At 43.7% G+C, this 27,521-nt stretch overlaps 1 protein-coding gene across 2 annotated transcripts in view; it reads right to left on the bottom strand.

Moving 5' to 3' along the window:
* Positions 1 to 27,521, bottom strand: part of LRP3 (LDL receptor related protein 3) — a 155,091-nt gene that overhangs the window by 96,944 nt on the left and 30,626 nt on the right. For both annotated transcript variants that reach the window (XM_086945139.1, XM_086945140.1), the window contains exon 2: positions 21,969 to 22,016. In XM_086945139.1, coding sequence (XP_086801265.1) covers positions 21,969 to 22,016 — 48 coding nt within the window. The remainder of the gene's footprint in view (positions 1 to 21,968; positions 22,017 to 27,521) is intronic.

Here is a 27,521-nt window from a genome sequence, read left to right as displayed (position 1 = left end):
ACCACTGCCACTCTCTGACTACTCATGCCACCCTCTGGCCCACCCATGCCACCCTCTGTTTCATCACCACACCCTCTGGTTGTCCAGTGTACATTATTTTCGGCAAAGCAAAGCACACCTTCCCTGCCTCAAGTGACCTGAATTAATTTGGGGCTGATTAATGTGTCACAGAATATTTTTTTAGCTGGCACCTGCTTCCTTAGTGCGCCCTGATTAGTGATCTTTTGCACTTGCTAAGTGCTTTCATTGTTGCAAAATTAGTTACAACACCTGCCCTGCCCCAACTGACAATAATGAATTAGGGGCTGATTAATGGATTTTAACTTCCAGCCTGGCTCCTGCTTGTCTCCCTTAGCTGTAATTCAGGACCTTTGTGGCATATGTGTAACTATTCTGAGGTTCAGAGCAGGGTCACATAATAGTTGCAACTGGCAACTGAACTCTGGAGGGGCCCCTCAGGAAGCACTACAGGAAATGGCTACTAATGATGAGCCTGAACTTTTGAACCTGGCAAGTAGTTTCAGTTTTGCTAAGATCGTATTTCTGCAATTTAGCACTTATTCGCGGGGCGCGAAGTTGTACTGGGAAGCCGCGAACTCACGCGAACAGTGCAAGCAGTGCGAGCAAAATCCGCTGCTCGCGGATTTGCGGATTTTGCGGGAGATTCGCGAATCTCGCGGATTGCGAATTTCCCGAAAATCCGCAAAATCCGCGAGCGAAACGGATTTTCCGCCCATACCTAGCTGGGAGGGGCATGGCTAAGCCGGCAATGGAGTCGGACGTGCTCGTGTAGATCCTCATCGCAAGCTCCCATTCCTGGCAGTGTAGATCCATTAAAAGTTATCTAGAAAGGGCTGCGACCTCTGTGCGTGTCCCAGGAACAGATTTGATGCTCTGTGAAGAGGACAAGGAGTAGCGGGCCAAGAGTCTGCGAGGGCAGGGATTGCGGTCTCTTCCGTCCCCTGCGACAGTGCAGGGAGGCAGCGGGGGCCAACTCACTCCATCCAGTGGTAGGGCCAATCCCTCGAAGAGTCATAGGTCGCACCATTCTTCCGCTCCTTCTGGAGTGGTGAAAAAATGAGACTTTCCATTTGTGATCACCTGCAGCATCGCCAAGAACAGCAGCAAGAACTTGGGGTCATGTTGTCGAAGGCGCAGCTTCACTACCAGATGGGAGTGCCGTTGTTTCTGGACTTGAAACTTATAGTGCGGGGAAAACATAACTGTGTGATTGTCTACTTATACCTCATGCAGCTTCCTGGCTCCCTGGAGCACGGCATCCCTGTCCCTTTTGTTCAATAGGCAGATTAAGAGAGGCCTCGGATTGGAGCATGGTGGGGGGGGCCTGGCAGGAACTCTGTGCGCCCGTTCAACAACAAAATATGGAGAGAGGGCTTCCCCGGGCAACAGCTCGCGAAGCCATTGTTCAGAGTTGGCCACCGCGTCTCTTCCTTCCACCCCTTCCGGCAGACCCACAACGTGTACGTAGTTGCGCAGGGCTCGGCCCTCAGCGTCTTCGGCCCTGTCCTCCAAGAACCCCACTTGGTCTAGAAGGCCCTGTATTTGCTTCTCCGCCGTAATCATTCATGGAGAGACATCTGCAATGACCCCCTCAGCGGTGGTGGCGCCTTCGACAACATGACCCCAAGTTCTTGCTGCTATTCTCGGCGACGCTGCAGGTGATCACAAATGGAAAGACTCATTTTTTCACCACCCCAGAAGGAGCGGAAGAATGGTGAGACCTATGACTCTTCGAGGGATTGGGCCCTACCACTGGATGGAGTGAGTTGGCCCCCGCTGCCTCCCTGCACTGTCGCAGGGGACGGAAGAGACCGTGGCTGCCTGGTATTGGACCTGGAAAAGGCCTTTGACTCTTTGGAATGGCTCTATCTGGTGGTGGTACTGAATAAATGCGAGCTAGGAGACCACTGCAAGAGCATGGTTCAGCTGCTATACCAAGGAACACAGAGAGTCCCAATAGCTGACCACAAAGGTGGTGATTGTTTTTGCTGACCACAAAGGTGCTATACCCGCAACCCACTGTTCGGGTCAGAACTGGTAGGCACATATCAGACCCTATTCAACGGAGGCCAGGGGCACGTCAGGGATGCCCACTGTCCTCGCTACTCTTTTCTCTAGCCACGGAGCAGTTGGTGATGCTGCTCTGCGGCGGTAGTGAGGAGTGGGGAATTCAGTTGGGGGATGGGATACATGCCGTTTCTCTATATGCCGATGATTTGTTATTATATGTGCGTGACATTACTGATATTCCCACATCCATAGCAGACATGCTCAGGGCCTTTGAAGAGATGTTGGGTCTTCCAGTTAACTGGGCCAAGTCAGGGGTTTACCCCTTTAGCGAAGACACGGTTAAAACGGATGTGCTCCTCAATGGTTCACTTCTTCCGTGGTGTCCCACCACCTTTCGCTATCTTGGTGTCTTTATAGATCGGACGCCTGATGATTTGCTGGACGCCAATTGGACGAGAGCGATCTCGGCTGTTAGGGCCCAAGTACAATTTTGGAATCACTCCCACTAAATGTTATGAGCCGCATTACCTTGCTTAAAAGGATTGTCCTTCCCAAATTACTATATTATTATTCGAATCTCCCGGTCTATGTCCTGACCAAGGTCTTCCGCCAGCTGGATTGCCTGTTGCGAGACCTAATATGGAACAATGGCACGCCCAAAGTTGCACTGTGGAAACGATATGCCCCCACCAGTCAGAGAGGGTTGGCCGTCCCCAACATGGAGCTGCACTATATAGCGGCCCAGCTACAATGGGTGACGAAGTGGCTCAGTGGCAAGAGTTTGTAAGACACGGCCATCCTGCAACAGCCATGGACCCAACCCCAGATCTATCAATTATTTAATTGTGCTGCCAAGCCCCCATGGCCATCCCAATTACACTTAGGACTGGTGCATAAGTGCTACAGGAGGAGCTTGCATCTTACTTGGACAACAATCCCATATGCTCCGAAACTGCCACTCTTGGGGACGCCTAGAGGGAGGACGGACACTTCTGAGGAGGCTCTTACACATTGGCATGCTGCGGGTGTGGACACCCTGGGCAACTTATAAATGGATGGTGCACTGTTAACCTTTGAGGCATTGGAGGGAGACACAGGGCAATTCCTATTGCACACTTCCCTCACAAGGGCCCGTTTGGTTTTCTGGGGAGATCTGACTGAGCCACCAACACATCTGCTACTACAGTACTTACATGTAATTGAGATATGGCCAAAGGTCCTTTAAGGCCTGATCACAGGGATACAACATTACAATGCCATGGGCGCTGTGTCGGAAGAGATATACTTCCAGTCTTTCCGACGAACAGCTCATGCTGCCACATACCTTAAAACGTGTCTTGTGATCAGCGGAAATCAAAATATGAGACATTTACTTGGTAATGTGAGTAAGGTGGATCTTGGGCTCAAAAATTCCACGGACCTGATTATTCTCGCCTCGGTGCCTATTCCAATCTTGGAGTCCCACTCTGCAACTCTGGGCAATAGCTTGCTTAATCTCCACAACGGCCCCCACAACGCTAAGGATGCCTGGCCTCCACCTTGGGGGTGCCCAGGAGTGGACGCCTCCCAGGGAAATCCAGGATGGGTTCCACAGCGGTATTCGTTCGTACAAGCGCCTTGAGACCCTTGCGGGTGAGAAGTGCGCTATACAAGTATCAAATTACATTTACATTTTTTACCATCACAAACCTCAGGTATTTCCTGAGTATGCAGAAGCCATAACCATTTCGGATGGGAGAACACAATAAGTCTCCCTCTCAATGTCTGACAAACACGGCTAATGAATAACATTTTAAGTCTCCTTTACTTCATCAATGTAAACAGGTTTATGTGGCTTGGTACGGACATACACAATAATTCATACTCTGAGAAATCACTACTCTGGCCCCTAGAATAGAAATCACTTCTTACTGAAAAAGGGCTATGTGCAAAAATCATCATTTTCAACTAATAAGAGGCAGAAGAAGGGTTTATCTGTAATCCATGTGTCGGTAACGATTCTAGTAGTTCCGGGAAAGTAACTTGCAAATCAGGCTGTTTCACAGAATGCATGCCTGTTATATAGGTCCTTTTTTAGAGGCTGGAAAGTGGGCTAACCCATCACAATGCGACAGATTTGTGGTCTGCTGTATTACATGTGCCATATGATATAATGTAATTGTATTAATATGGTGGACAGGACATTCACCTTGTTTAAAGTATCTTGTCCTACATACTCTAAATAAGGCCCTTCTCCTCTACAGCCTTTATGAAGTACTGGATTGTATGTCAAATGGGTATTACACTTCTCAGGGTTTTCCTGTATGTTTTTGTTGGTTTGTACAGCATTGATCTGCGTGAGTGCTACTGTGCAGAAGATTCTGGAGCAGGCAGAATGAGCTCCTGGGATGTCATCAATAGACGCCTTAGATAACGAGTATCAGACAGTTGGGAGTAAGAATTAGAGAGAAGAGGATCTGAAGACAGAGAAAATCAGGGGTAAAGTAGATGGATTGGGAGCAAAATTATAGATCAGGAACCATCTGTAGAAACCTTCGCACAGACAGCCCATGAAGCAACGTTTGACCTACCTAGGTTTGTCTTGGGCTATCCTTAGAGAAGCCCCAGTCTGGTGAAAGAACAGGTATATTTCAGTGCATCAATTTCCATTCCTCACTGGTCAGAGCTGCTGAAGACAGGAGACCGAGGCAACTAGTATTTTTGAGTGAATCATGAGGATTCGCAACAGAGTGCAGCACTGATAAAGGAGTTATCCCTGTGATGGCCACGTCAAAGGAAGGTCAATGCAGATGTGACTGAGAGAATGATGTGGAGGAGTCCAAACAAAGGTGAGCAGTACAGTCAGTAAACTCATGAGGTAGCACATTCACTCATAGCAACATCACAGAAATAAAGGGTAAAAGAAAAAAGTGTTTTAGAAAATCAATTTACAAGATGTATTCTTATAAGTAATTTTCAAATAGAGAAAAAGATGGTCGCATAACAATTTATATGAATGAGTGATACCTAGGCAAGATTACTTTGAATGAATAAGTGATACTATTGACAAGATTCACACAAGAGGGAGGGAAGCCAGTAACATGTAAATATAGTTTCAGCCAGGCAGAGTTCTGTGGCGTGCTACTTTTCTATTGCATAGTAAAATATTAAATAAACAAAAGAAATAAGTGAAATAAACAAGCAAATGGTGGGACCAACTGTTTATTTTAAAAGCAGCGTTTGCCTTGTATTCAAGTTATAAGTTTTCCCATATGGCTATTAGAGAATTAAGGGCCAGATGTAGGTAAATCCGATTTACCGACTTTTAAATACCGAGTCATACCGATTCGGTATTTAAAAGTCGGTAAATTGGAAGGAGGCAGATGTAGGTAAAAAATTACCGAATCTGTAAGAGTCGGTATTTACCGATTCTGTAAATACCGAATCTGTATTTCCCATTGATTCCTATGGGCCTTGAAGCCCATAGGAATCAATGTAAAATGCAGATTCGGTATTTACAGAATCGGTAAATACCGAATCCTGCAAGGGTGCAGGGGGTGTCACTTTGACACCCTCTAGCACCCCACTCTGGACTTGTGTGCAATGTGGCACACAGACATGCCCTAAGGGCATGTCTGTGTGTCACATTGCACAGGTGTGCATGCACAGATTTGCATGCACACCTGAATTCGGTATTTTACCACCCAATAGGATTGGGTGGTAAAGTACCGATTTTTAAGGGCCTGTGGCACTCTTAGGAGTGCCACCTACATGTGGTTTTTCCGAATAGGTAAATATACAGATTCGGTATTTTACAGATTCTGTAAATTTACTGATTCGGTAACTTTACAGAATCGGTAAAATTTAGGCCCCCTACATCTGGAAACCCTAATACCGGTTGGTAACGGCCGAATTCGGCCGTTACCGACCGGTATTAGGGCTCCTACATCTGGCCCTAAATGGGCAACATGTACAAGAGTTTCAGGGTCAGCAAAGCAATGGAACTAAATTTAACAAATGTAGTGGTAGGTGTTTAATAACACCAATAAATATATGGCCATGCCCCATTACGCGCTGCCAACCCCTTGCCTCCCCCTCCACGCCAGCTAAACACCTGCAGACAGACATACCTTCACAAACACCAAATCCACATTTTGTGTTTTGAGTCATTGTTTGCAGGTATTGTGGTATTCCTGCGGTACCCGCAGCTCAAGCTTCACCCCTTTATCCTGCTGTACCTTGCAAGCTTCCTCGTGGACATGTACACAGTACCCTGGGGTAAAGCTTGTGCGGCAGTTCCTCCTGAAGTACCAAAGTACCTCACAGGTGGGCAATGTTGGGTCCCACAGAGTACCATGGGGACCTAGTCTCTGATTTCTGTAATGCCGGTTGCAACATGTTCCTCTGGATTGTGTCCACCCAATCAAATTGCTCGATAATGAAACACATTACTTGATGTAATGTGAGCAAAAGGACTATCATAAAATCTTAGGATTTCCCCAACAGTCAAAGGTTTGTATAAAGAAAAGAAAATGAGAAAAACTTAAATATATCTTAGGTCATATTAGTAGAACAGCTGTATGTTTTGATGCCTATTATTAAGATCCTTTCTACCTCCTACCAGAAACATTTGGAAACTTTAGAATGTGACCGTTTTAGAAATAGTTCTCAGATGAATGACCAAAAAATTCAATCAAAGTGTCTTGACGATAATTGGCGATCACATGCCCTCTACAGTCATAGATGATTTACCAGCAACCAGTGTCACCGACCACAAAGTGAGCAATGAACATAGTTCAAACTTCTGGGTCAAAGCCAGTCCCCATAAATGTTAGGATAATACATTTCGGTTGAATTTCAATGTTTTAACCTTGAATTCCAACATGAATTCCACATGACAGTTATTTTTAACAAGACTAACAGCAGAATCTGCATAAACACAATCTATTTTTCTGCTATTTTATTACGACGTACCTTGAACACTTAAGAGCTAATAACATGTACTAATGCAATTTGTACGGGGAAAAAAACATAACAATCCAGGTTTCAGTATTACTGTGTAATACCCCCATTCTGAGGAGTAAAGCACAGAAAGATACAATAATATTACACCTGGTAAATAATGTTCCCCTCCGTATTGGTATTTACCAGGTGTGAGAGTACCACACCAAGCGATGCTGCGGAACAACATTTGGTGATTATGCCTTGTAATGCTGGGGTTGAGCACCATGCTTCACAGGTAGCCACCCTTTCAGAAATGGAAGATATGCTAACCAATGGTTCACAATGGATTTGAAGACAAGCATTTACAATGCAATAATGTTGGAGTTGGAGAAATTAGCACTGTAAATGGCAATGTTTTTTAATTTATTTTTTCTTTGCAGTGGAGCAATTCTTCAAAGAAAGAAAATGCACACTATACCATATTATATGCTTTTATAGCAACTGTACAGTAAAGCAATGGCTAGGTTAACGTAAAGAGTGTGAAATTATGAAAACAAATACTAAATCAAAACATAAATAAAAGGAATTGTCATTTATAGTGGCAATAGCTCAAACAAGCTAAACCTATTGCATGGCAAATGCTTTTTTTTCAACTATGGGAATTACAGGAATTTAAAGAGAATAACGTTTTAATTAAAAAGTTGTTAAGAAAAATACAATTCACTCTTCATCACCAAATTTGCTTTTAGAGCCTCAAGAGATACAGTGGAGCAGATCTGCCACAAGGTACAATAACACATGCATTTGCAATGCAATTGGCCCCCTATTAGTGAAAGTTGGAGCTAATGGTGTTCTAAATGACAACGTCTTTTGTTTATGTAGTGGCTGTATGTAGTGTGGAGTTTAAATATATGGATTGATTGAATTTGTTAGTTGTGGAATTGTGCGGGGTGGAATAGTGTGTGTGTATTTGTGTAGAGGAATAATGTGGATAGTAATTATGTGGTATTAAATTAACTGGAATTATGTAGAATGGGATTGAGTGTTATGGAGTGTAAATATGTGTATTGGTAAATGTAATGTAAAATGGTAATGTAGTTTCTTATATAGCGCACGTATCACCACAAAGGGTATCTCGGCGCTTGCTTTGGGAACCTGTCCTGGTTTTTCCCTGTGGGATAGCCCAGCTGGGCACCCCCAAGGTGAAAGCCAGGCATTCTGCCGCGGGGGCCGTAGTGGAGATTGAGCAAGCTATTGCCCAGAGTTGCAGAGCGTGAACCCCTGATTCAAGTAGGCACCGAAGCGAGAATTATCAGGTCCGTGGACAGTTGGGCTCCAAACCCTGCCCCGTCGGGAATTGAACCCTGGTCCCGGGCTGACCTCTGCTTCTGGGTCTGCCTCCTCTAACCGGTGAGCCACACTTGTTGTCTTGTGGCATGGTATGCAGTGGAATTTAATTATGTGGTGAGCTGTTGAATTGTGTGACATGTTGAATGTTGAGGTGTGGATTGGATGCATTTGTTGTGTAAGTGTGTTGATTTGAATGATGTGGTTTGTTGTTGAATTATGTGGTGCAGAATGGAAATGTGTGGAGCTGAATTGTGTGGCGTGGAACTGTGTGGTATTTTGAGTTAAATGATGCTGATGGGAATTATGTGGCATGGCGTAGTGTGTATTTGTATGGATGGTTGCTATGTAGCATAGTAGTTTTATGGTGGATGTATCTATCTGGTGTTTAGTAGAGTGTAATTAGGTAGCAAACATGAATGGGCACGTATGTGCAAAGGCTATATTGAATGTATTTTATTATCCGTTATGAATAACAGTAAAAACAGCTGCAGGAGGACTGTCAATAATATATGTGTTTGCAGGGCCTGTTTTAACCTTAGTAAGTTGTTGGATGCAAAGTTACCCGACAGAAACCGCCACATTTCCAAAAAATAAACAAAGATCCTGGAGGTGCTAACAGACAGAGTACTTAAATGAAGGGTTTCAGGTGATATTACGTCCTCTCAAGACATCCAGTGCGTTTTATTGAGACCTTACGTCCTCTCAAGACATCCAGTGCGTTTTATTGAACTGGTTGGGCGCCCCCAAGTTGGCAATAATAAATGTTTATTCCCGCCCAGTAGGCCCAACGGCGGAGTCTGCCACACTTGAAGACCTTGCGTCCTTCTTGGGTCAGTTGCCGACCGACTACAAGGTGGTAATGGGTGGTGATTTCAACTGTCATTTCGAGCCCTTAGAGGGCTGGAGGGAAGGGGCCCTTACGGCAGAAGATGACTTCTGGGGTATTCCAGCGTGCCAATCGCCCTATCCCAGATCCTGGTCTCCACTTGCGGTTCAAATCATGTCATTAACTCTTAATTTTGCACTAAGGGCCTGCAACGGACGTACACCCTCAGACACCCCTTCTAAATGTACATTTAACAGAAATAATCACGAGTCACGACTGGACTACATTTTTGTTGATACCAGTCTTTGGCCAAAGGTAGAGGATTTTAACATTATCCCCCGCACTGATAGTGATCACAATGCTCTACAACTCTCCCTGGCTTATCTTCCAGAATATACAGGACCATCATCACTTGAGGAAAGAGATGAACGGGGAACCCTGGTACTAACCTCAAACAGGCGTAGGGTGAGATGGCAGAAATTTTCCAAATCAGAAGAAAATATTGGGAAAATCTACAACCTGGTGCTGCCTAAATTCGAGGTTCTGAACGACCTAATTAGTCAATCCAGTACCCAGGATTTGCATAATACCCTACCCTCTATACATGAAGACTTAGTGGGAGCATTGAGAGAGGTTCTCTATCCAGAGGTGCCAAAGCCCAAGCCTAAGACTAGAACCTCCACCTGGTACAACTCTGATTGCAGAAAGGCCAAATTAGACCTTATCACCGCAGTCAAATAGGGCGTACCCCGTACCAGGGTGGCCGCTCTGCGACGTCAGTATAAGGACACAATGGCCCGTGCGAGGTCAGACTGGGACTGGGATAGATGGCAGGATCTTTCAGCAGCCCTAATAACTAAGGACTTAAGAAGATTCTGGTCCTTAGTTTCTACTGGCTCAGGGGAACCCAAAGCTGCAGTTGAGCCCAATATAGCAGCACACATATGGGAAGAACACTTCAGTAAACTCTATGCAGATACCTTAGAGAATACTGATGCCGTTGTTGCAACACTCCTCTCCCTTCCTGGAGACACCTTGGAGTTTACGCTAGGGGAAGTGGTTACCGCAATAGATGGTCTAGCGTTGGGCAAGGCCCCCGGCCTTGATAAATTACCAGGTGACCTTTTTAGGTCCCACCCTGAGATCTGGGCGCCTTATCTTCACATTCTTTTCAATTCACTGGCAGGTGGAATGGCGATCCCCTGTACTTGGCTGGGGGCAGAGATAGTCCCTATCTTCAAGAAGGGCTGCCCTCTGCTCCCATCCAACTACAGGCCGATCAGCCTGATAGATGTCCCCCAAAAGATTTATTCCCGTCTCTTATTGAACCAACTCTTGGACTGGATGGAGGAAAATGACATCTTAAGTCCCCTCCAGGCTGGCTTCAGGAAAAATACGTCCACCATGGATCAAATATTCCGCCTCGTCCTCCTTTTCTGGAAATCGGTGACCATCGAGGGCGGGAGATTGTTCATGGTGTTCGTAGACCTGAAGTCAGCATTTGATTTGGTACCACGGAAAAAACTTTGGGAGGTTCTGAAGGAGATGGGAGTGCCCACCAATTTACTCCAGGCCATAATAAGACTCCATCAGGGCAACTTTGCCCAGGTACGATGTGGGCGGGTGGAGCTTTGACAAAAAGGTTTCCTGTTTCCCGGGGGGTCAGGCAGGGATGCGTCCTTGCCCCTACTCTTTTTTGTCTTTACGTGAACAGTGTCATTTCACACTTAGATAACGTTAGGGACAGTGACGCCCCGGTTTTGGCAGGCAGGAGGGTGCCGGCAATTATGTTCGCTGATGACACCCTCCTGCTTTCCAAATCACCCATGGGAATTCAGAGAATCCTTGATGGTTTCGGTCTTTTCTGCAGCCAGTATGGACTTGAGATCAACGCTGGGAAGACCAAGTACATGATCTTTAACCCCTCCTCCACAACTAGACCTAATCCATCCCTAAATTCCACGGTTCTAGAGAGGGTTAAAACATTTCAGTACCTGGGCGTAACCCTCCAAGAGAACCTTTCTTGGGGACCACAGATCTCAAGTTCACGAATAAGGCTTTCTCAACTTTCTGGGGCTATCTTAAAGGTTACAAACACCTCATCATACAAGCCTATAGCTCCTGCAGTTGAGATATATAAAACACAAGCAAAATCTGCCGCACTTTACGGCAGTGAACTATGGGGACACCTAGCTGCAACTGAGTTGGTACGTGTAGAAAATAACTTCATGAGACGTCTCCTAGCCCTCCCAACTGCAACTCCTCTGTTTCCCTTACGTCTAGATTTGGGTTTACCGTCCATTAGGGAGGACCTTGAATCCAAACCTATAAGACTTTGGCACAGACTCTGGTCAACAAAGGAGCTTAGTCACTATAGGCAAGATCTGGTGCATGTCATGAACTTAAACCATAATGACAAAATCCCTTGGCTTGCCTTTGTTAAAAAAGAACTGTTCCGGCTTGGCTTCAAAGAGCTATGGGTGGCCCCAGAAATAGGCTGTAACAAGGTCCCTCGGAAAAGACTTGTGGAAGCATACAAGGAGCAAAATCTTGTCTCTCACACGACTGCTCCCAGAATCGGCACCTTAACCCACTGTTCTATCGAATCCAAAAATTCTTATAAGTTTGAAACTTTTATGGACTTTATCTACCCGATCATGGCAAGGAAGCTTTTCATACAGTGGCGGTTTGGCACCCTACCTATCAAATCCTTCACCAGCAAATGGACCATGGGAGGGGATAAATTATGCCCCGGCTGTAATTCGTGTGATGAGGAGGAAATCCATGTTCTGTTTTTTTGCCCCACCTACAAGTCACCAAGGAAATACTGGCTGGTGCCCCTATGTAGGAACATGGCAATAAGGAACTGTGTAACATCTTACAGAATACTTAAATCCGATTCCTCCCCCCACATCGTTTTTGCAGTCTCAAAATATCTCTTCGCCATGTGGCGCATTAGGTCCAAGTTGATTAAGGCTAAATCATCATAGGATAAATGCCTTTGCCACTGTCTTACTGTAGCCTTTGGTTTTTTGTCGATAATGCCTTCCATTATATTGCCCATCTTATTTTTAATGACATGTATTGTGCTGCTTCTCTTTCTATGCACTTTACAAACTTGATTTTAAAAGCTAAGAAATGTTGTCATTTGTTCATGAATGTATACCAATGCTGATTTTAATATGTTGTATGTTTTCTTATGCATCTTTTATGGCCTTAATGGCCGAAATAAAGATTTTTGGATTGGATTGGATTGGATATTACAATTTGAATACAGCACTTTAAACCATCCCCTGCCCATGACTTGGAAAATAAATAACTTTTTAAACATAATTTAGGTGGTGAATGCAGATTTAATGAATAAATCTTCAGCAGCATTTCAAATGTTTAAAAATGCAAACTAGGTTTCTTGAAATAGGATTAGAACCCAGACATACAAAGTGCACAGTAATCTAAATACAAAGTGTTGATCTGCTAGTGTGCTGGGTTTATGACACGGCCCTGGTAACGTTACATGTGAAGTTTAATTGCCCACTGAAGGAGGGTTGAGTAGCAGAGGCAGCAATGAATCTCGGCAGGGAGCTCATTTATGGAAAGAAGCAACCTAACAAAGTAAAGAGGCACCGCTCGGCAGGCGCTCATGTGAGAAAATAGCTGTTGTGTATGAAAAGTGTGGCACAGCTGAAAGAGTACAGAGGAGCAGGACAGCATGTTCGGTCCATTACGTGGGGAAAGTGCATGGAGCAGAGATGCACACTGGCGAGACAGCCACAAAAGCACAGATGAGGAGGAATGAGCAGCAGTAGGGAGGCAGCTGAAACAGCCCTGCCGCTCCGCATCGGGGTCGAACTAACGCCAATTAAGTCATTTCCCCCTCATTCTAGTACAAAAATGAGACACATTGAGCAATAAATCTTACAGGCTCTAAATAAATGAATAGTTCGCTAAACACAAAACATGTACAACAAAAAGCACCCATAAATGTGGCATGAAAATAAAGTGCCCGTTGCGTTTCAAAATCGGAATGTAGCTAAAAGAAAGCACTGCTTTGTTAATTTGCACAAGCACAGTGTCACACAATAATGCGTGCAGACTGCAAATAAACAGCATGCTGCGTGGTAAAATTTTGAAGAGTGCTTCACGTTTGCAATTTACCTCGAGGCAAACGCTTTCAAGGAATACGAACTGCTGCAGTGGTGTGGCCAAGGTGCCCTCGGTTAGCCTCGGCCGGGGGCATAGACGGGTGCACCATTAAAGACCCCAGCAGCGGGGTAGCAGAGGGGCAGAGAGGATCGGCAGTATGCCGCTGACGTGCTCCCTGGAGTTAAAGTGAAGCAGCAGTAACCCGAAAAGTGTGAGGAAGAGCGGCTACTTGCTCAGGCACACAAGAGGTTTTTCGTGCAGCTGGGGCCCAGAGCGACGCCTGAGGAGCCGGCCCAAGTACTAGGAGATTGAAAACAAGTGGCACAGCAGGCCGCCCATGCACAGCATTTTGCTCGACTCCTCTAAGTAAAAACATTATCAAAAAATAAAGTGCTGTGAAGCGCTGCGACCGGCCGTGAAGCTGGCGGAGGAGGCGAGGATGGGCTTGGGTAATGCAGGGATAAGGGGCAGCAGAGGTTACAGGAGCCTGGACTGCCGCCGACCGCCACCCCTCGAATGCACGCTACCTCCCTGTGTCATCGGTATGTGCTGCCTCTTACACCAACATGCCCCTCTTTCTTTCGGCAACCAACCCCCACGTCTCATCAGCATGTACCCTCCAATCTGCACAACCTTTCTCCCCTCATTTCCATACTTCGATTTCCACAGCTTGAAGTCATCAAGATGGGAGGTAACGTGGGCCCCTGCAGTGCAGGGCCCCCAGACATGGTTTAATGGCTAGAACGGCCGACCCTGAATCTCGGAAAGTAAACACATTATCGAAGATTAAAGTGCTGTGAAGCCCCACGACCGGCCGTGCTCCGAAAGTAAAAACATTATCTCTATAAAGTGCTGTGATGCGCTGCAACCGGCAGTGCTCGGACAGTAAAAACATTATTAAAAAATAAAGTGACCTGTCCACTTTTTATTTCAAGATAATAGTCATATTCTCACTGGATTCGAACCCCCTTTGGTACACAGGAGATTCCGGGTGGTGATGTGAATCATAAAATTGTCATCTGAGCACAGAATATTTTACCAGCACAGAACAGGGTGGAATAAAAACAAGCAGCAGTGACGTTCAAAATGAAAACAAAAGCCGTGAGTGGTGCGCGCGCATTTCTAGCATTTTTCTTTCAATTATCGCGCACACACAAGGCCTCGATAATTTAAAGCACATGCTAGAAATGTGCGTAACAGACACCAATAGGCCAGGGGCGGAGCTATGCGCCCGCCTCTGACCTATGGTATGCTGCCTTTCAAGCAAACACACACGAAAACGCCAATATCAGAGCTGAATACTAAAAATACAAGCACAAGCGTGTGGAATGTAAAGGTCCATTTTCAAAAAGCCGAGAAAAGGACTCTTGCTGCGCGAACACTGCTGCGCAGTGTAACGCTAGGCACGAGACCTAAAAAAGTATTTTGCAGCTATATTGGTGGAACACGAGTGGCGCAGATGGTATTCTGAGGAGACACGCTGAATGTATAATCCAACCCAAGCACTACATATTTTGTCTTTATTATACAAAAAAGCTTTAGCTCCCTCTCATCTTACCTCTGCTAATCTTGTGAGATTTTCTCTACTGTTTCTATAATGCAGTAATATTTGCGGCTCACACATTTTGTTTGTCTAACATTATATCCACACAGCTTCTGCATGATCTCTTTCTTTTTGAAGAAGGCCTTCAACAGCTAACAGGGGGTTAAACACCCTTTGGCACTCTTATTTTAGAAGAATACTTTGCAGATGGCTGGTGTAGCCTCCTTAGAAACTACTCCCCTTTCAACGATGACCTCTGTGAAGGTCAGCTGGGCCCTTTTTAGCTTTAAATGTGAATCGCTGGATAATCACCACCATGTGGCCACATAACATGACTTAGTACCTGCCATCAATCCTTCTCTATGACATTTCATCAACACTTCTCATACCACAGGTTAAGACTCAGAGGCCTGTAAAAATGGAGTAGACACAGCAATGTTTTTTTAGATTTGGACCCCATTTATTTATTTTTTAACATACTAGACCAATTATGCTCCTGTCTGTCTTTGACAACATCATGGGACTGCATTTGGTAAATGTTTGGCCAGTCTTATTTACAGTAGATGCAAAAGAGGCAATCTTATCTGATCCCTCTCTCAATTAACACCTTTCTATCCATAACTAACAATAGTTTATTCATTACATCAATATCCACCAATTGAATTGACATAGTAAACTGAATCAGAATACCAAAAACAAATATCATTAGTTTCCCATTTCAAATGTTTTATCTGCATCTATTATTTGAGGTTGGATGTCCAACTCCTTCAAGTTAATTACTCTAGGATTACTGCTTACTCCAAAGGGATTCCCTCATCACGTAAATAATGCAAGCGTCCCCATATGTTGGTGCCACAACAATCAATCAATCAATCAGGGGGGTATAAAGCGTACTACTCACCCGTGAGGGTCTCAAGGCACTGGGGAAGATGGCAGCTCTGGATCAGTGGAAGAGCCAGGTCGTGAGGTCCTTCCTGAACGTGTGCACTGTTGGGAAGCGTCTGATGTTCAATGGGAGCGTGTTCCAGGTTTTTGCTGTGATGTAGGAGAAAGCTCTCCCGCCGGTTCTGTTTCTGCGGATGCGGGGGACCTCTGCTAGGGCGAGGTTGGCGGCGCGGAGGTTCCTCTTGGATACATGGAAGGAAACTCTCTCGTTGAGGTATTTGGGTCCGATGTTACACACCTTTTTACCCTCAAAGTCTACTTTCATGCTTCTAATAATTTAGAAGCTTTTTGCAATACTATAGATCTTTATCCTCCAAATGGTTGGGGGGGTGTAAGTGTGGTGTGTGGTTGGTGTGTGTGTGTGTGTGTTCTGGTGTGTGCTTGTGTGTGCGCACACTAGTTAACACAGCAGAAGAAGACTGGAGGGGGCGAGGGGCGCGTTTTTGTTTTGTAGGTCTGTGCATGGCATTGTTAAATCAACCCTCGTATTGCTTTACTTTCTGTGCCGGCCACACTCCCCATTACAAACCATTGTGTGTTGGACACTGGGAAGACTACATATGTGTTCCAGAACTCCACTCACTGAACGTGCTTCTACGTTTGAAAACTAGAGAATTTCAACTTATGTACAAAACAAAATTGTCAATCATCACAGGCCTTTTTTCACTTATTGATTTTTTTTTTTATATAGTTTAGCCCATACCGCAGGGTTTTGCAATGTACTGTCTTAATCCTTTGGTTATTTTCCATCCCTGTGCAAGGGTTTTGCCATTTTGGTCATTCTGCAAGGATGTTTTGTTGTGATACAATGTGTGAGTCTGTTATTAGCAGAACCTTCTTGCAGACATTTATACTTGGCTGCAATGATAGGTGCCTATATCATGCTCTGGTTCCGTCAGTCAAAGTACTTTTATGAATTGCATTGTTCAATTCGAATAAAGTATTTTTTTAACTCACTGATCAAATACTTAAAGGGCTTGCCACACTACTAGAATGTGAGTAGGCAAAACGATGGCGGGCAAAAAGAGTAACATTAGTTGGTTGTGTTTCATGTGGAATGCTGACCTTCGAGAACGGGACTACCCGGAGTTCCAATTTCTGTTGTCCTTACACATCTGTCAAGGTAGCTTCTGTCCGATTTGCCTGCAGATGATGGCATTTGGAACAAATCAGTACAGACGGCAGGAGCTAGGGTGCCTTCTAGAGTGTTGGTTTGTTGCAAATAAAAAAGTATAAATGGTCGCGTTTTTAAAGTATTTGTCAGCCTTTAACAATGATTCTACGTTTAGGCTGCAGCAATAACAGACTGTGATGATAAAGGATACGAAACAGAAAAGTTAAGCCCGTTTGATCCACATCGTTGCGAAAATGTAAAAAAAAAATGAAGTCCTGGACTTAAACTCCACGGAAGTGAATTGGTTAAATGTGTAACAACTACACCCACCATTATGGTAGAACACAAATTAACCATTAACGCATTCCTCACAGGCAGCAAACTCGAGGGAATGTTTCACAATGCATCAAATATAGCAGAAGCCATGTGTCAGCAAAGCAGTGTGGGCTGCTAGAACAAAAGGCCCACCCACTTCACTTTGTGCAAATGTCGCTGCACGTCGCTCATCAATGCAGCAGCCATGCAAAGGGCCTGAATAGTGCAATAAGAGCCTTAATCTACAGACCTGATTGAATGCAATGGGCTGCCATGAACGGTGTCCTTTTCTCTAGGCTTCCACTGAAACCAGTTGATGGATAGTTATACAAAATGAAAGCAAAATAATTGGCTCCCTTTTCCTACATTTAAAGGCCTCCTGAGGTGCTTATTGTTTTTATCTGGTATACTTATGGAGGGCCGACATCCTGAATGTCAGCAACCTTAGGTATCTTAGACAACAGAACCATCCTTGATTTGTAGGGTGTTTCATGCGGAAATATTAAATCAAAAGAAAATGCTCGCTGTCATGAAGCTGCAGGATCAACCGGCAAAGGCTGGAATCATGCTGTTTGACAATCTAAACCAGAAGAGGAACTTTAATGGCAAATTTAGGGTTCTTATGTGCCATCTCACCAGGGTTTCTGATCATTTTTTGCTGCCCCATTAAAGATTGCCATGCTGTGGCCTTTTAGCAAAAACTGCCCCTGCTTTCAAATTTTATCAGTTTCTAGGTACAGAGTAGCCCCTAGTAAATATTATCTAAATATTGCAAACAGGCTATATAGCAGGAGCAGGCACTTAATGCTACATTTAGGCTGTGAAAAAGGAGTGCCATTAACACTTTCATGCAAGCTCCCATAGCACTAAACAAGTATTTAATTCACACTATGGTACATATGAGAAAATAATTAGGATTTGTTGCCACAATGCGAGAGACATGGATTCATGGGCAGCTCTGAAAATGTTGCATATGAAAGGGTGTCTGGCTAGGTGTGTCGTGGCTCCAGCAACGGGAAGCATCCCAGGAGAGAGAAGTGAAGGAGCAGCTTGCATCCCTTGCTACCATCCTCTGGTTGCCATAACAAAACACAAGAGCGCTCTCTTAGGCGATGGGTGCCAGAGACTTTACTACCATTTCGGGGCGAAAGCACAGTAAAGAGTCAAAAGGAATGCATTCTGCAGGGCCAGTGCTCTGGATGAACTAAAGAAATGGGTGGGATCCAACACCTGTGATCCACTCAATCAATTCTCTACAGCCAGCAGCAACAAACCATCCAATCTACAACTACAATGATATACAACTTAAAGGAGAAACGAAGAGAGGAGAAGGGATGAGCACTAAAGGCTAGACAGTCAACTTCGAAGCTGGGAAACGGGATTCAAGTCTCAGCAGGGACGCTCAACATCCTGTTATTCTGAGCAAATCACTTAAACTCCCCATGCCTAACAAAAATGAAGGTGTCCGCCAGTAACGTAGCCAGAGCTCACGTAAAGCACTCTGATACCTTCGGGTCAAGTTTGCGCTATATTAAAATCCCCCTTCCCCCTCCCTCCCCCCCCCCCCCCCCAAATAAAAGAAGAAAACAGGAGGCAGACAAATAAGAGGCTTACATCCATGAAGAGTAGGGACACCACAGCAATGGCATCTCATTGAATAGCTGGCAGCTTACTGATGAGAAGTACATTTCTGTGATCAATTTCCAGTCCCTAATGTCATTGCCCCCAATCAAAGTGTGCCATATTATTTTGCCAAACTAGCTATAAACTCCATCACAGTTTGCCACAGCTCCATTTATAAGAGGACTGGTATTACATGTAGTGTTACAATTAGAACCAGTGTTTTGACTTGAGCATGAGTTCGTCTGCCCACTCAGGTTAACAGTGATAAATGCAGCATTTATTTTATAAGTGAGGCTAAAGCACTGGGAGCCCTAGAATAAAGTCAGGCACGGTCAGCCAGAAGAAGGTGTTTAAATAGGTGTGGCCCTCGCAATGAATAATTATTTCTACAGTATCCCGTCATGATGGTTTGGTTATTTTCTCTTGTGTCATCAAGTTACTTACTATAAATAAGGGAGTTTAGCGCACATGTCCTATTTTAAAGCCATCTCAAAATAAACCTCACATTTGCATTACTCGGCGACAAAAGGTTGGCAGGGTTTTCAGGCATTCAATGACAGAAGGAAAGGAGGAGAGGCTTTGATATTTCCAAGGATCTTTTAATGCTGTCAGCAGGACCAGACAGGCCTTTTGATTACACCAGCCATTTCCTCGGGGGACAGAGGCTGGTTTTGAAAGCCGAGAGAAGGCTCTGTTATTTTTCCTAACTCCCCAAGGTTAACTGCAGCAGGCAAAGGGTGGCTTCAAGAGAGAGAGAGAGAGAGAAAGAATAGGCAGAAAGAGAGAAAGCCAGGAGAGGAAGGGAGCAGGGCTTGTTTGAACATTTGTGCCAGTGCTGCTTTTTGATTCCCCAGTAGAACCCTGCCAAACAGAGTAAAGAAAGGTCAATCAAAAATCCCCAGTTTATTGGCACCTCCCTCCTAAAAAGTAGAAAAGAGACACAAAAAGTAAAGAAAGCCTTCACGAATAACTCTAAAAAAAAGAAAGTTTATCAGAAGTTCAGTTCCTGTGTCTGCACATTTGACCAGAATGAATAAACTACTGTGCTGATTTTCAGGAAAGAGGCCTTCAATTATACATTCCGAAACAGGCCAGCCAATTGTAGTATCAATTGGTAACAATGAAACATCCAACTTAGATGTGGGATTTAGAGCTGGATCGTGAAAATGTAGTTAGAGGAACAGCTTTTGAAAATAAGAGTTCCACCGGTCACTCATATGCCTAAAGATGCCTTTTGCCACTGTTATCCAGATAAAATCTTGGACTCTCCTACTGCTCTTTCGTTATAGTGAAACTAATTATAATCAGATATGTGTGGAACTCAAGAGAAGCCAGCTGTAGGACAGTGTGGTTTCTGGTTCTGGCCTTACCAGTCCCTAAGGGGTTGCACCAGGACTGTGTCCTGGTTGATCTTCTGTGTTCATCCTTTGTCTAAATCGAGTGGTAACACTGGAGACCACATGAGCAAACTTGTGCATGGTCAGAAGCACATGAGTTTCCATTCTGTTTAGTAACAAAATTCCCTTGCTGTTGTGAATATTCCAAATCTTTTTTGTTGATAGACTTGGGACGTTTGTTGGGCCTTCCAGCTAAATACAGCAAAATACTGGTGTGGGTAAATATGTCCACATATGAAAACCGGAGAGTGGGTTCTCAAAATAGGTCAGGTTTCAACCAAGTAGAAAGTTTGCCACACTGCTGGCGCTATCTGTCGAGGGAATAGAAGGATTTAGAAGAAAGCATGGCGGAAGAGAAAGTGTCTGGCACAATGACATACAAAGCAAATCAGCTGCAGCGGCAAGGCCGACATAATACTTTTCAGTAACACAACTGTTGCTCCCTTTCTAAATATTAAGACTGAGATACAAATATTTCTTGCATGAGTAGGTGCAACTTACTCCAGGAGTGAATTTGGAGCATGTAAACAGTCAGTCACAGCTACCCATGGAACATCTCCATGAACTACCACTGCATACTCTCTTCCTACTGCCACAATTTAGATTTGATCTATCTGTCTTCTCCACATGGCTGATTACAGTGCAAAATGGGAGACAGCTATGGTTTGTATAGAGTATCTACGGGCCCTCCCATGAAAATGGTACAGTGCATCATTGTAAATACTATCGAGGACTCTTCATTAAGCTGGTATGCTATCATACAAACGATGCCAAGCATGCTCCGCCAAACGTTTCCACCCAAGATATATGAGCGCATATATTTAATTCACAGAGATGCAGATTAGAGCCTCGCACTCAACTCACATAATTTTTGCCCAGTGGCAACTTGCATTTACTTTGATCTACATTTCAGACTAATTACGCATTAGATTAACGGGCTTTATCACCAGCATTTTCAAGTGTGACTATTCATTTGGTAAGGATTTGCTTCTTCACTCAAGCTATGGTGGTTATAGAGATCTTCCTTTACATTGTAAAAGGAGTGTTGGTTGTGGTGTGGGAGACTTGATCACTATGATGGAACACATCACCTCACCTGAATTAAATACTTCATTAATCAATGATATACATGCATAGATCCTTCAACGCTGCCCAAGTAACATAGATGCGGAGAGTAATCATTGTATACCTTTTTAAATGAGAAAAAAACAAAGATTTTCCGTTTTAACCGCTTTTTGCGTTGAAAACATTGCTACTAAATTTCAGGTTTTTTTCATTTTCTCTTGAACCAAGGAACATGCTAACTTTTTATTCTTCATAAATAGGGAGCAATTCACAAAGGCATTTACGAGTTCAAGTGGCAGTACTACTGGAGCACTAAACGGCTAACTCCATATTAAAAACAAGTATTAAAGACGGAACAATCATTTCCACTTGTAGTAAGTGTTCATGAACATTTCCTGAACATTCAAACATTCAATGTTCTATGTTTGGGACCAATGCACAAACATTTAGAGTGCATGAAGTAGAAATGCAGGAGCCCTGCTTCACATACTCAATTGCACTTGTGAATTGTGTCCATAATGTAGATGTTTTAGATTTCATAGTTTTTGGATTATACCAATTATAAAAATGTGTGCTTTAAATTTTCTGGAAAATATAGAAAAAATAATCTAATAACTGATGAGAGAGAGAATACATGGTGTATAAATGAATTTTTTTTTACAAAACAAATAATCCCCATGAAGGAGTTCTCACCTCCTGATACAGCTGCACTTTCGATATTTCCATGTGTTATCCAATGTGCTGTACAAATAAAAAGGAAAAAAAAAAGGTTTCATCAGTGGACTGCTTACTTCTTTTAAGAAATGTAATAAAGCTCCAAGGCCTCAATTTGTAGTATACAGTTCAGAGAGCCCTATGGGTTAAAACAATTTTAAAACAATTTTAAAAAGATATATACAGTCAATTCATTGAATTTCTAAATTTCACCAATAATTTCAAAAATTTGATTAGAGTAAAAATTAATTTTGGGGTTTCCTTCCTTTGTAGTTTAAAAAACGCCTCTCTACAAGAACGGGTCCCCCACTCCTTGAGAATTGGTCTTAGCAAAATTTTTCTGGGAACATGATAACATTTCCAGAATAAAGTGGAGTGCAAATTTGATTGGAGGGCCACATCATCACAGGGACAGGGCAACATTTGTCTCGACCAATCATTACAGGATGGGAATGTGATCAATCGAAAAAAGGAACCCATTCTAAATCTGGATAAAAGCATTCTAGAATAACTATTAGTGTCACTATTAAGATATAGTTCGGGACCCCGTTCAGGAGTAATGTGTTGATAGGCTAGGACAGACTTTTTTAGTTTCTCCGTCTTCCATCTTTTATTCTCTAGATGGTCCATAACCATTTTGCGTAGCCCTTTCCTTGATATTGATTCCATGGTAGAGGGGTTCTTAAAAAACTCTGGATGACCGATGTCACTCATCATATTTTCTACTGTTGACAACCACTTAACACGCTTAGCCTCATAGATGCTATTAAACATTCCTCCCCAGTGCTGCGCTGTCCATTGGAACTAGTGCTGAATGGACGTCCAATGGTCGTGCGCAGCACTGGGGAGGTAGTGCTGCCGTCGGCCAATGCACCGAGGCAGCACTTAAGGGGTTAACGCCATCCAATTGTAAACAGTCGGATATGATGTTGCGGGTAAAGGCAGTTTCAGTGGTCAACCAGAGCTTGTGCCATAGAAGGATGGGTTCCGTCATAATAATGTCCGAAATATATGAAAGGCCGAGTTCTATATGTATAAAGTAGTTAGGAGTGGATTTTGGTACCCCTAAGAGGTACCGGAGAAAACGATTCTCAGTCTGTTGTATACAAAGTACGGAATCGATTCCCCACACCCCTGAACCATAAATGGCCGTAGACACACATTTGGCTTTATAAATGACAATCAACTCCTTGACAGGTCTTCCACCAATTTTAATTGCAAAGTTCTGCAAGGCACCAGAGGCCTTAGAGAAAGCTAATTTTCTCGCTAAGATAGCTTGTTTCCAAGTGGATTTCCTATTAAAACAAATCCCCAAGTACGGGAATTGATTGGTGATCTCTATTTTTTTATTCTCTATGAAGACAGGGCAGGGTATTGTCTTTGTTCCTTGTCGGCAAGACATAGAGAAAGTTTTTCTAATGTTGACCTTCAGTCCCTTTTCCCTCATAAAAAGAGTGAACTTAGAGACTGCCATTTGAAGGCCCAGGCTGGTCAGCGATAAAATTGCGGCATCATCCGCATATAAGAGGAATGGAACAGGGCAGCCTTGTACTACAGGGTAGTCATAAGGAAAGCTGTTGAGGTAATCACCAATTTTATTAATATAGAGTGAAAAGAGTAGGGGTGCCAAAATGCACCCCTGTCTTACTCCCCTCTTGATCGAAAATCTTGATGAGCACTCTCCCTGTTGTCCAAAGCGAACCCTCCCTCCAGCATCTTTGTATAACTCTTTAATAAAATTTAAAATGGAAGGATCCAGATCGAGACTTTTTAGGGTAGCCCACAGTTGTTTGTGTTCAACACAATCAAATGCTGAACTTAAATCTATAAAAGTAATAAAAAGGTTCCCTTTTTTTGCTATAGTGTATTTAGAAATTAAAAGATGTAAATTAAGGCTCTGCTCAAACGTCCCCATACCTTGACGAAAACCATACTGAAAAATCGAGAGGATATTAGCTTCCTCGATCCAATTTTGCATACGTTTTAAAATGATGCGCCCCGCTACTTTCATTAAAGCATCAATAAGAGAAATTGGACGGTAGCAGGACGGGTCATGCCTGTCCCCTTTTTTAAAAATGGGGACCACTATAGCTTCTGACCATGTTTGTATTAGACCATGGGTATTAGCACAGTTCATCACTAAGGCTAACAAGGGGGCCCAAAATCTGATTTAGCTTTAAAAACCATCTACTGGTATGGAGTCTGGACCCGGTGCCTTACTAGACGGGCTTTCTCTAATAGCCAGACTCGCCTCTTCACATGAAAAAACAAGATCCAGCGGAAGATTTTTCACGTGAGGTTCGGAGATGGGAGGAAGTATAGTGCCACCCTCAGGAGCAGTAGATTGTAGCTCCTGTCCATCATACAAATTTTTAAAATGAGCGACCCAAGTGTCCCCGTTGATGGCAATATCTATCATTTCCGGTTGGTTGCCTCGCCAAAAGGGGGCATTTACTGCCTTCCAAAAGGCTGTGGCATCTTTATTTCTTGAAGCAGAGATTAAACTTTCCAAGGCCTTTTGTTTCAAGGCTTTTTCTCTGTTCTCAATAGCCTTGCGATAATTACATCTTGCCTGTCTAACGGCCTCTAAAGATCGCGGGGTGGTATGTAACGCCTTTTTCAAAATTTTTAGAGCAGAGGTGCAATGTTTGTCAAACCAACCTCTCTTTTATTAGTTCCAGGTTTAGGTTGCCGTGTCAATAAGGATTTTAGGGTCTGCTGAATTTTGTTAAAAGAGCCTAATATTTTTTGCGGGTCTTCTAATGGAGATAAACATATGTTAATCTCCGGACGTCTTTCGGATAATAAATTTCTAAAAAGTGTTTCAGGGATCACTTTGTCCCATTTAATAGTATAGCCATTTGTCCGTCCCAAGGAAATATGGGAGATAGTTAATAGTATTTGTACGAGTTTGTGACCTCTCTATATGTTTTCTTATATTAAACATTAAGGCGCAATGGTCTCCATACACCCCGTCCAATGTTTTCCATAAGGAGAGCAGAGTGGCATGTGATTTAGAAAAGAAAGTAAAATTAATCACAGTATTTGAGCCTCTTCCATGGAAAGTAGTTTGAAAAGGTAGTGACGATGAGCACAGTTCATTTACAAAATCTAAGTTAAAATAAAAAAGAAAACTATTTAAACTATCCACTAGTTTTGAATGGTTAAAATGGTTCAGGGTATCATCCATTGTACAATCTAGGCCACAAAGTTCCTTTGGCCCATACTGGCAAATATTGCAATTAAAATCACCCAACCAGGCAATCATGCATTCCTTAGTAGTACGTTCTTTTAATGTAACAACTGCATGAGTTAAGTCATTTAATACTTGGTTTAAAGCTTCAGGAGCTAAATTGTTGTAAAAATGTATTATAATAGGATTGAGGAAGTTACCCCATCCAATCATAACTATCTGGTAGGAGTCTTTGGGAATGTGTGTCAGCACAGTTAGTCCACTATTGATACTGAGATATGTTACCAAACCATCCTTGTTTCTGCCATGGTTAGTCACCAAGGCCGGAGCATGGAAGGTCTGGTACCCTAGTAAATGCACTGGGTTGAAGGCCCAGGTTTCTTGAAAACATAGGATTGAATGAGTATTCACCAGATCCAACCACGATTGCTATGCAGTTTTTGTCGCAAGGCCGGCCACATTCCATCTAAGTATGGAATGTACAATATAAGCAGGGGTAGGAATGGAGGTGTTGGAGAGGGCCTCTAGATTTATCTGACCACCAGGGATACATTTTTCAGACAGGGATGCAATATCAACAAATTCTACATTCCCACCGATACCCTCCATATCACTTTCCGGATAATTAGTAGGAAAAATTAAACACTTTCCACTATCCGAATGCATACAATTAGAAATCACAAGTGTGGCATCGTGCAATGAACCCTCCGCCCCAGCCCAATCATCCTTTGTTTCACTGGGAGTGGAAATGGCCTCCATGTCATACAAATTCAGCGAACAAAGAGTGACATCATTACAGGTCCCACTCCTCTCCGCTAAGGGTACACAGCCTTTCTCCCACATACTGATTTCTAACTCAGTGGAACTACTTCTTAATGGAGGAGTAACCAAAGGGGCAATTTTGTTGACTTCATCTAATGTAACAGAAACACTCAGGCAATCTCGGGTAACCTCTATATCGAGAGTTGGCATATCGAGTCATTCATTTGAGTCGAGCCCAGTGAGTGGTTCATATAGGTTTTGTAGAGGAATGTTCCAGAACTCATTAGGATTAACCGGGTGGCCAAAATTAGTATTCGGAGGAAAATATCTGGGGGGAAACTGACGTCCAAGAAAAGGAGAAAAATTATTTGTATAATTAGCAGAAAAAGAAGGATGTGAAACATGGTGTACCAAATTTAAAGGATTTGAAACAAGGTGTACTACGTTTAGGGGGTTAAAGTTTCGACGGTTTAGTGGTTGGTTAGGGGGTATTAACAGAGCTTCAGGGTAAAAATAACTCAGATTGCGAGTAGAAACACCCCCCTCAGTTCTTCCTGGAAACCAATCACTAATGTGCGTGACCACTCTGTGATCCCTAAAATTAACTTTCACAACATCCCCCTCGATATCTTTGGGTCTAGGGCCCACCCACTTGCATCATCTAACGGAGATTAGATCTCCAATTAGATGTGAAAGAAAGGGGCCTATTTTTGTTTTTAAGATTTGCGTTATATTCAATGTTTCCATTTGGAACGGTTGGGACTCCGGTAAGAACAACATTGTCTTTAAGGAGCTCGTTTTAGATAGGAAACCATCCTGGGTTTTGATCACCGAGACCTGGGCTAAAGACTCTTCAGGCCCTGATCTTGTGGAAGCGGTCCCTGAGGGCTACTGCTTAACACAACAGGACAGAATAGGCCGTGTTGGTGGTGGCCTGGCTATTCTGTATCAAGACAGGTTCCATTGCCACACTATACCTCTCTCTGACCCTAAGGATGTGTTCCAAGTTTTATATTTTTCCCTGTCTGACTCTTCCAACCCCGCGTTCAATGGGATTCTGCTCTACCGTCCCCCCGGCCCTAGAGCAGATTTTGGGCTGAAACTGATGCAGGTCCTGGAACCCTATTTCGGCCGACAAAATCTCACTATTCCAGGTGACTTTAATTTTCACCTAGAGTTACTGGAGGCCCGTGACACAATTTCCTTACTGGAAGTTATGTCAGCCTGTGGACTCACCCAATTGGTGAACGGTCCCACCCACCGAGCGGGGCACACGCTCGATGGAATCTTTTCTAATGATCAGAGGCTGACAGTCACCAATCCCTTCCATCTCTCATGGTTGGACCATCTGGCCGTTCCCTTTAATATGACCCATCTGATCCAGGACTCTATCAGAAGGGTCCCGAGTACAATGGAAGTGCGAAGGAACTTCAAAAACATCAGGGAAGATTCTTTCCATCCGTGGATATCTAGCCTGTCCACTACTCAGGAGACGGACGCTTCCTCAGCGGTCCTTAAATATGAAAAGACCATCTCGGAGGCCCTGGATGAACTGGCCCCAGCTAGGTCTTGCTATT

Source organism: Lissotriton vulgaris, chromosome 12, assembly GCF_964263255.1.
Source record: "Lissotriton vulgaris chromosome 12, aLisVul1.2, whole genome shotgun sequence".
In the NCBI taxonomy this organism is placed as follows: domain Eukaryota; kingdom Metazoa; phylum Chordata; class Amphibia; order Caudata; family Salamandridae; genus Lissotriton; species Lissotriton vulgaris.
Note: the sequence above shows the minus strand (reverse complement) of the source record. Positions and strands in the feature narration are given on the sequence as shown.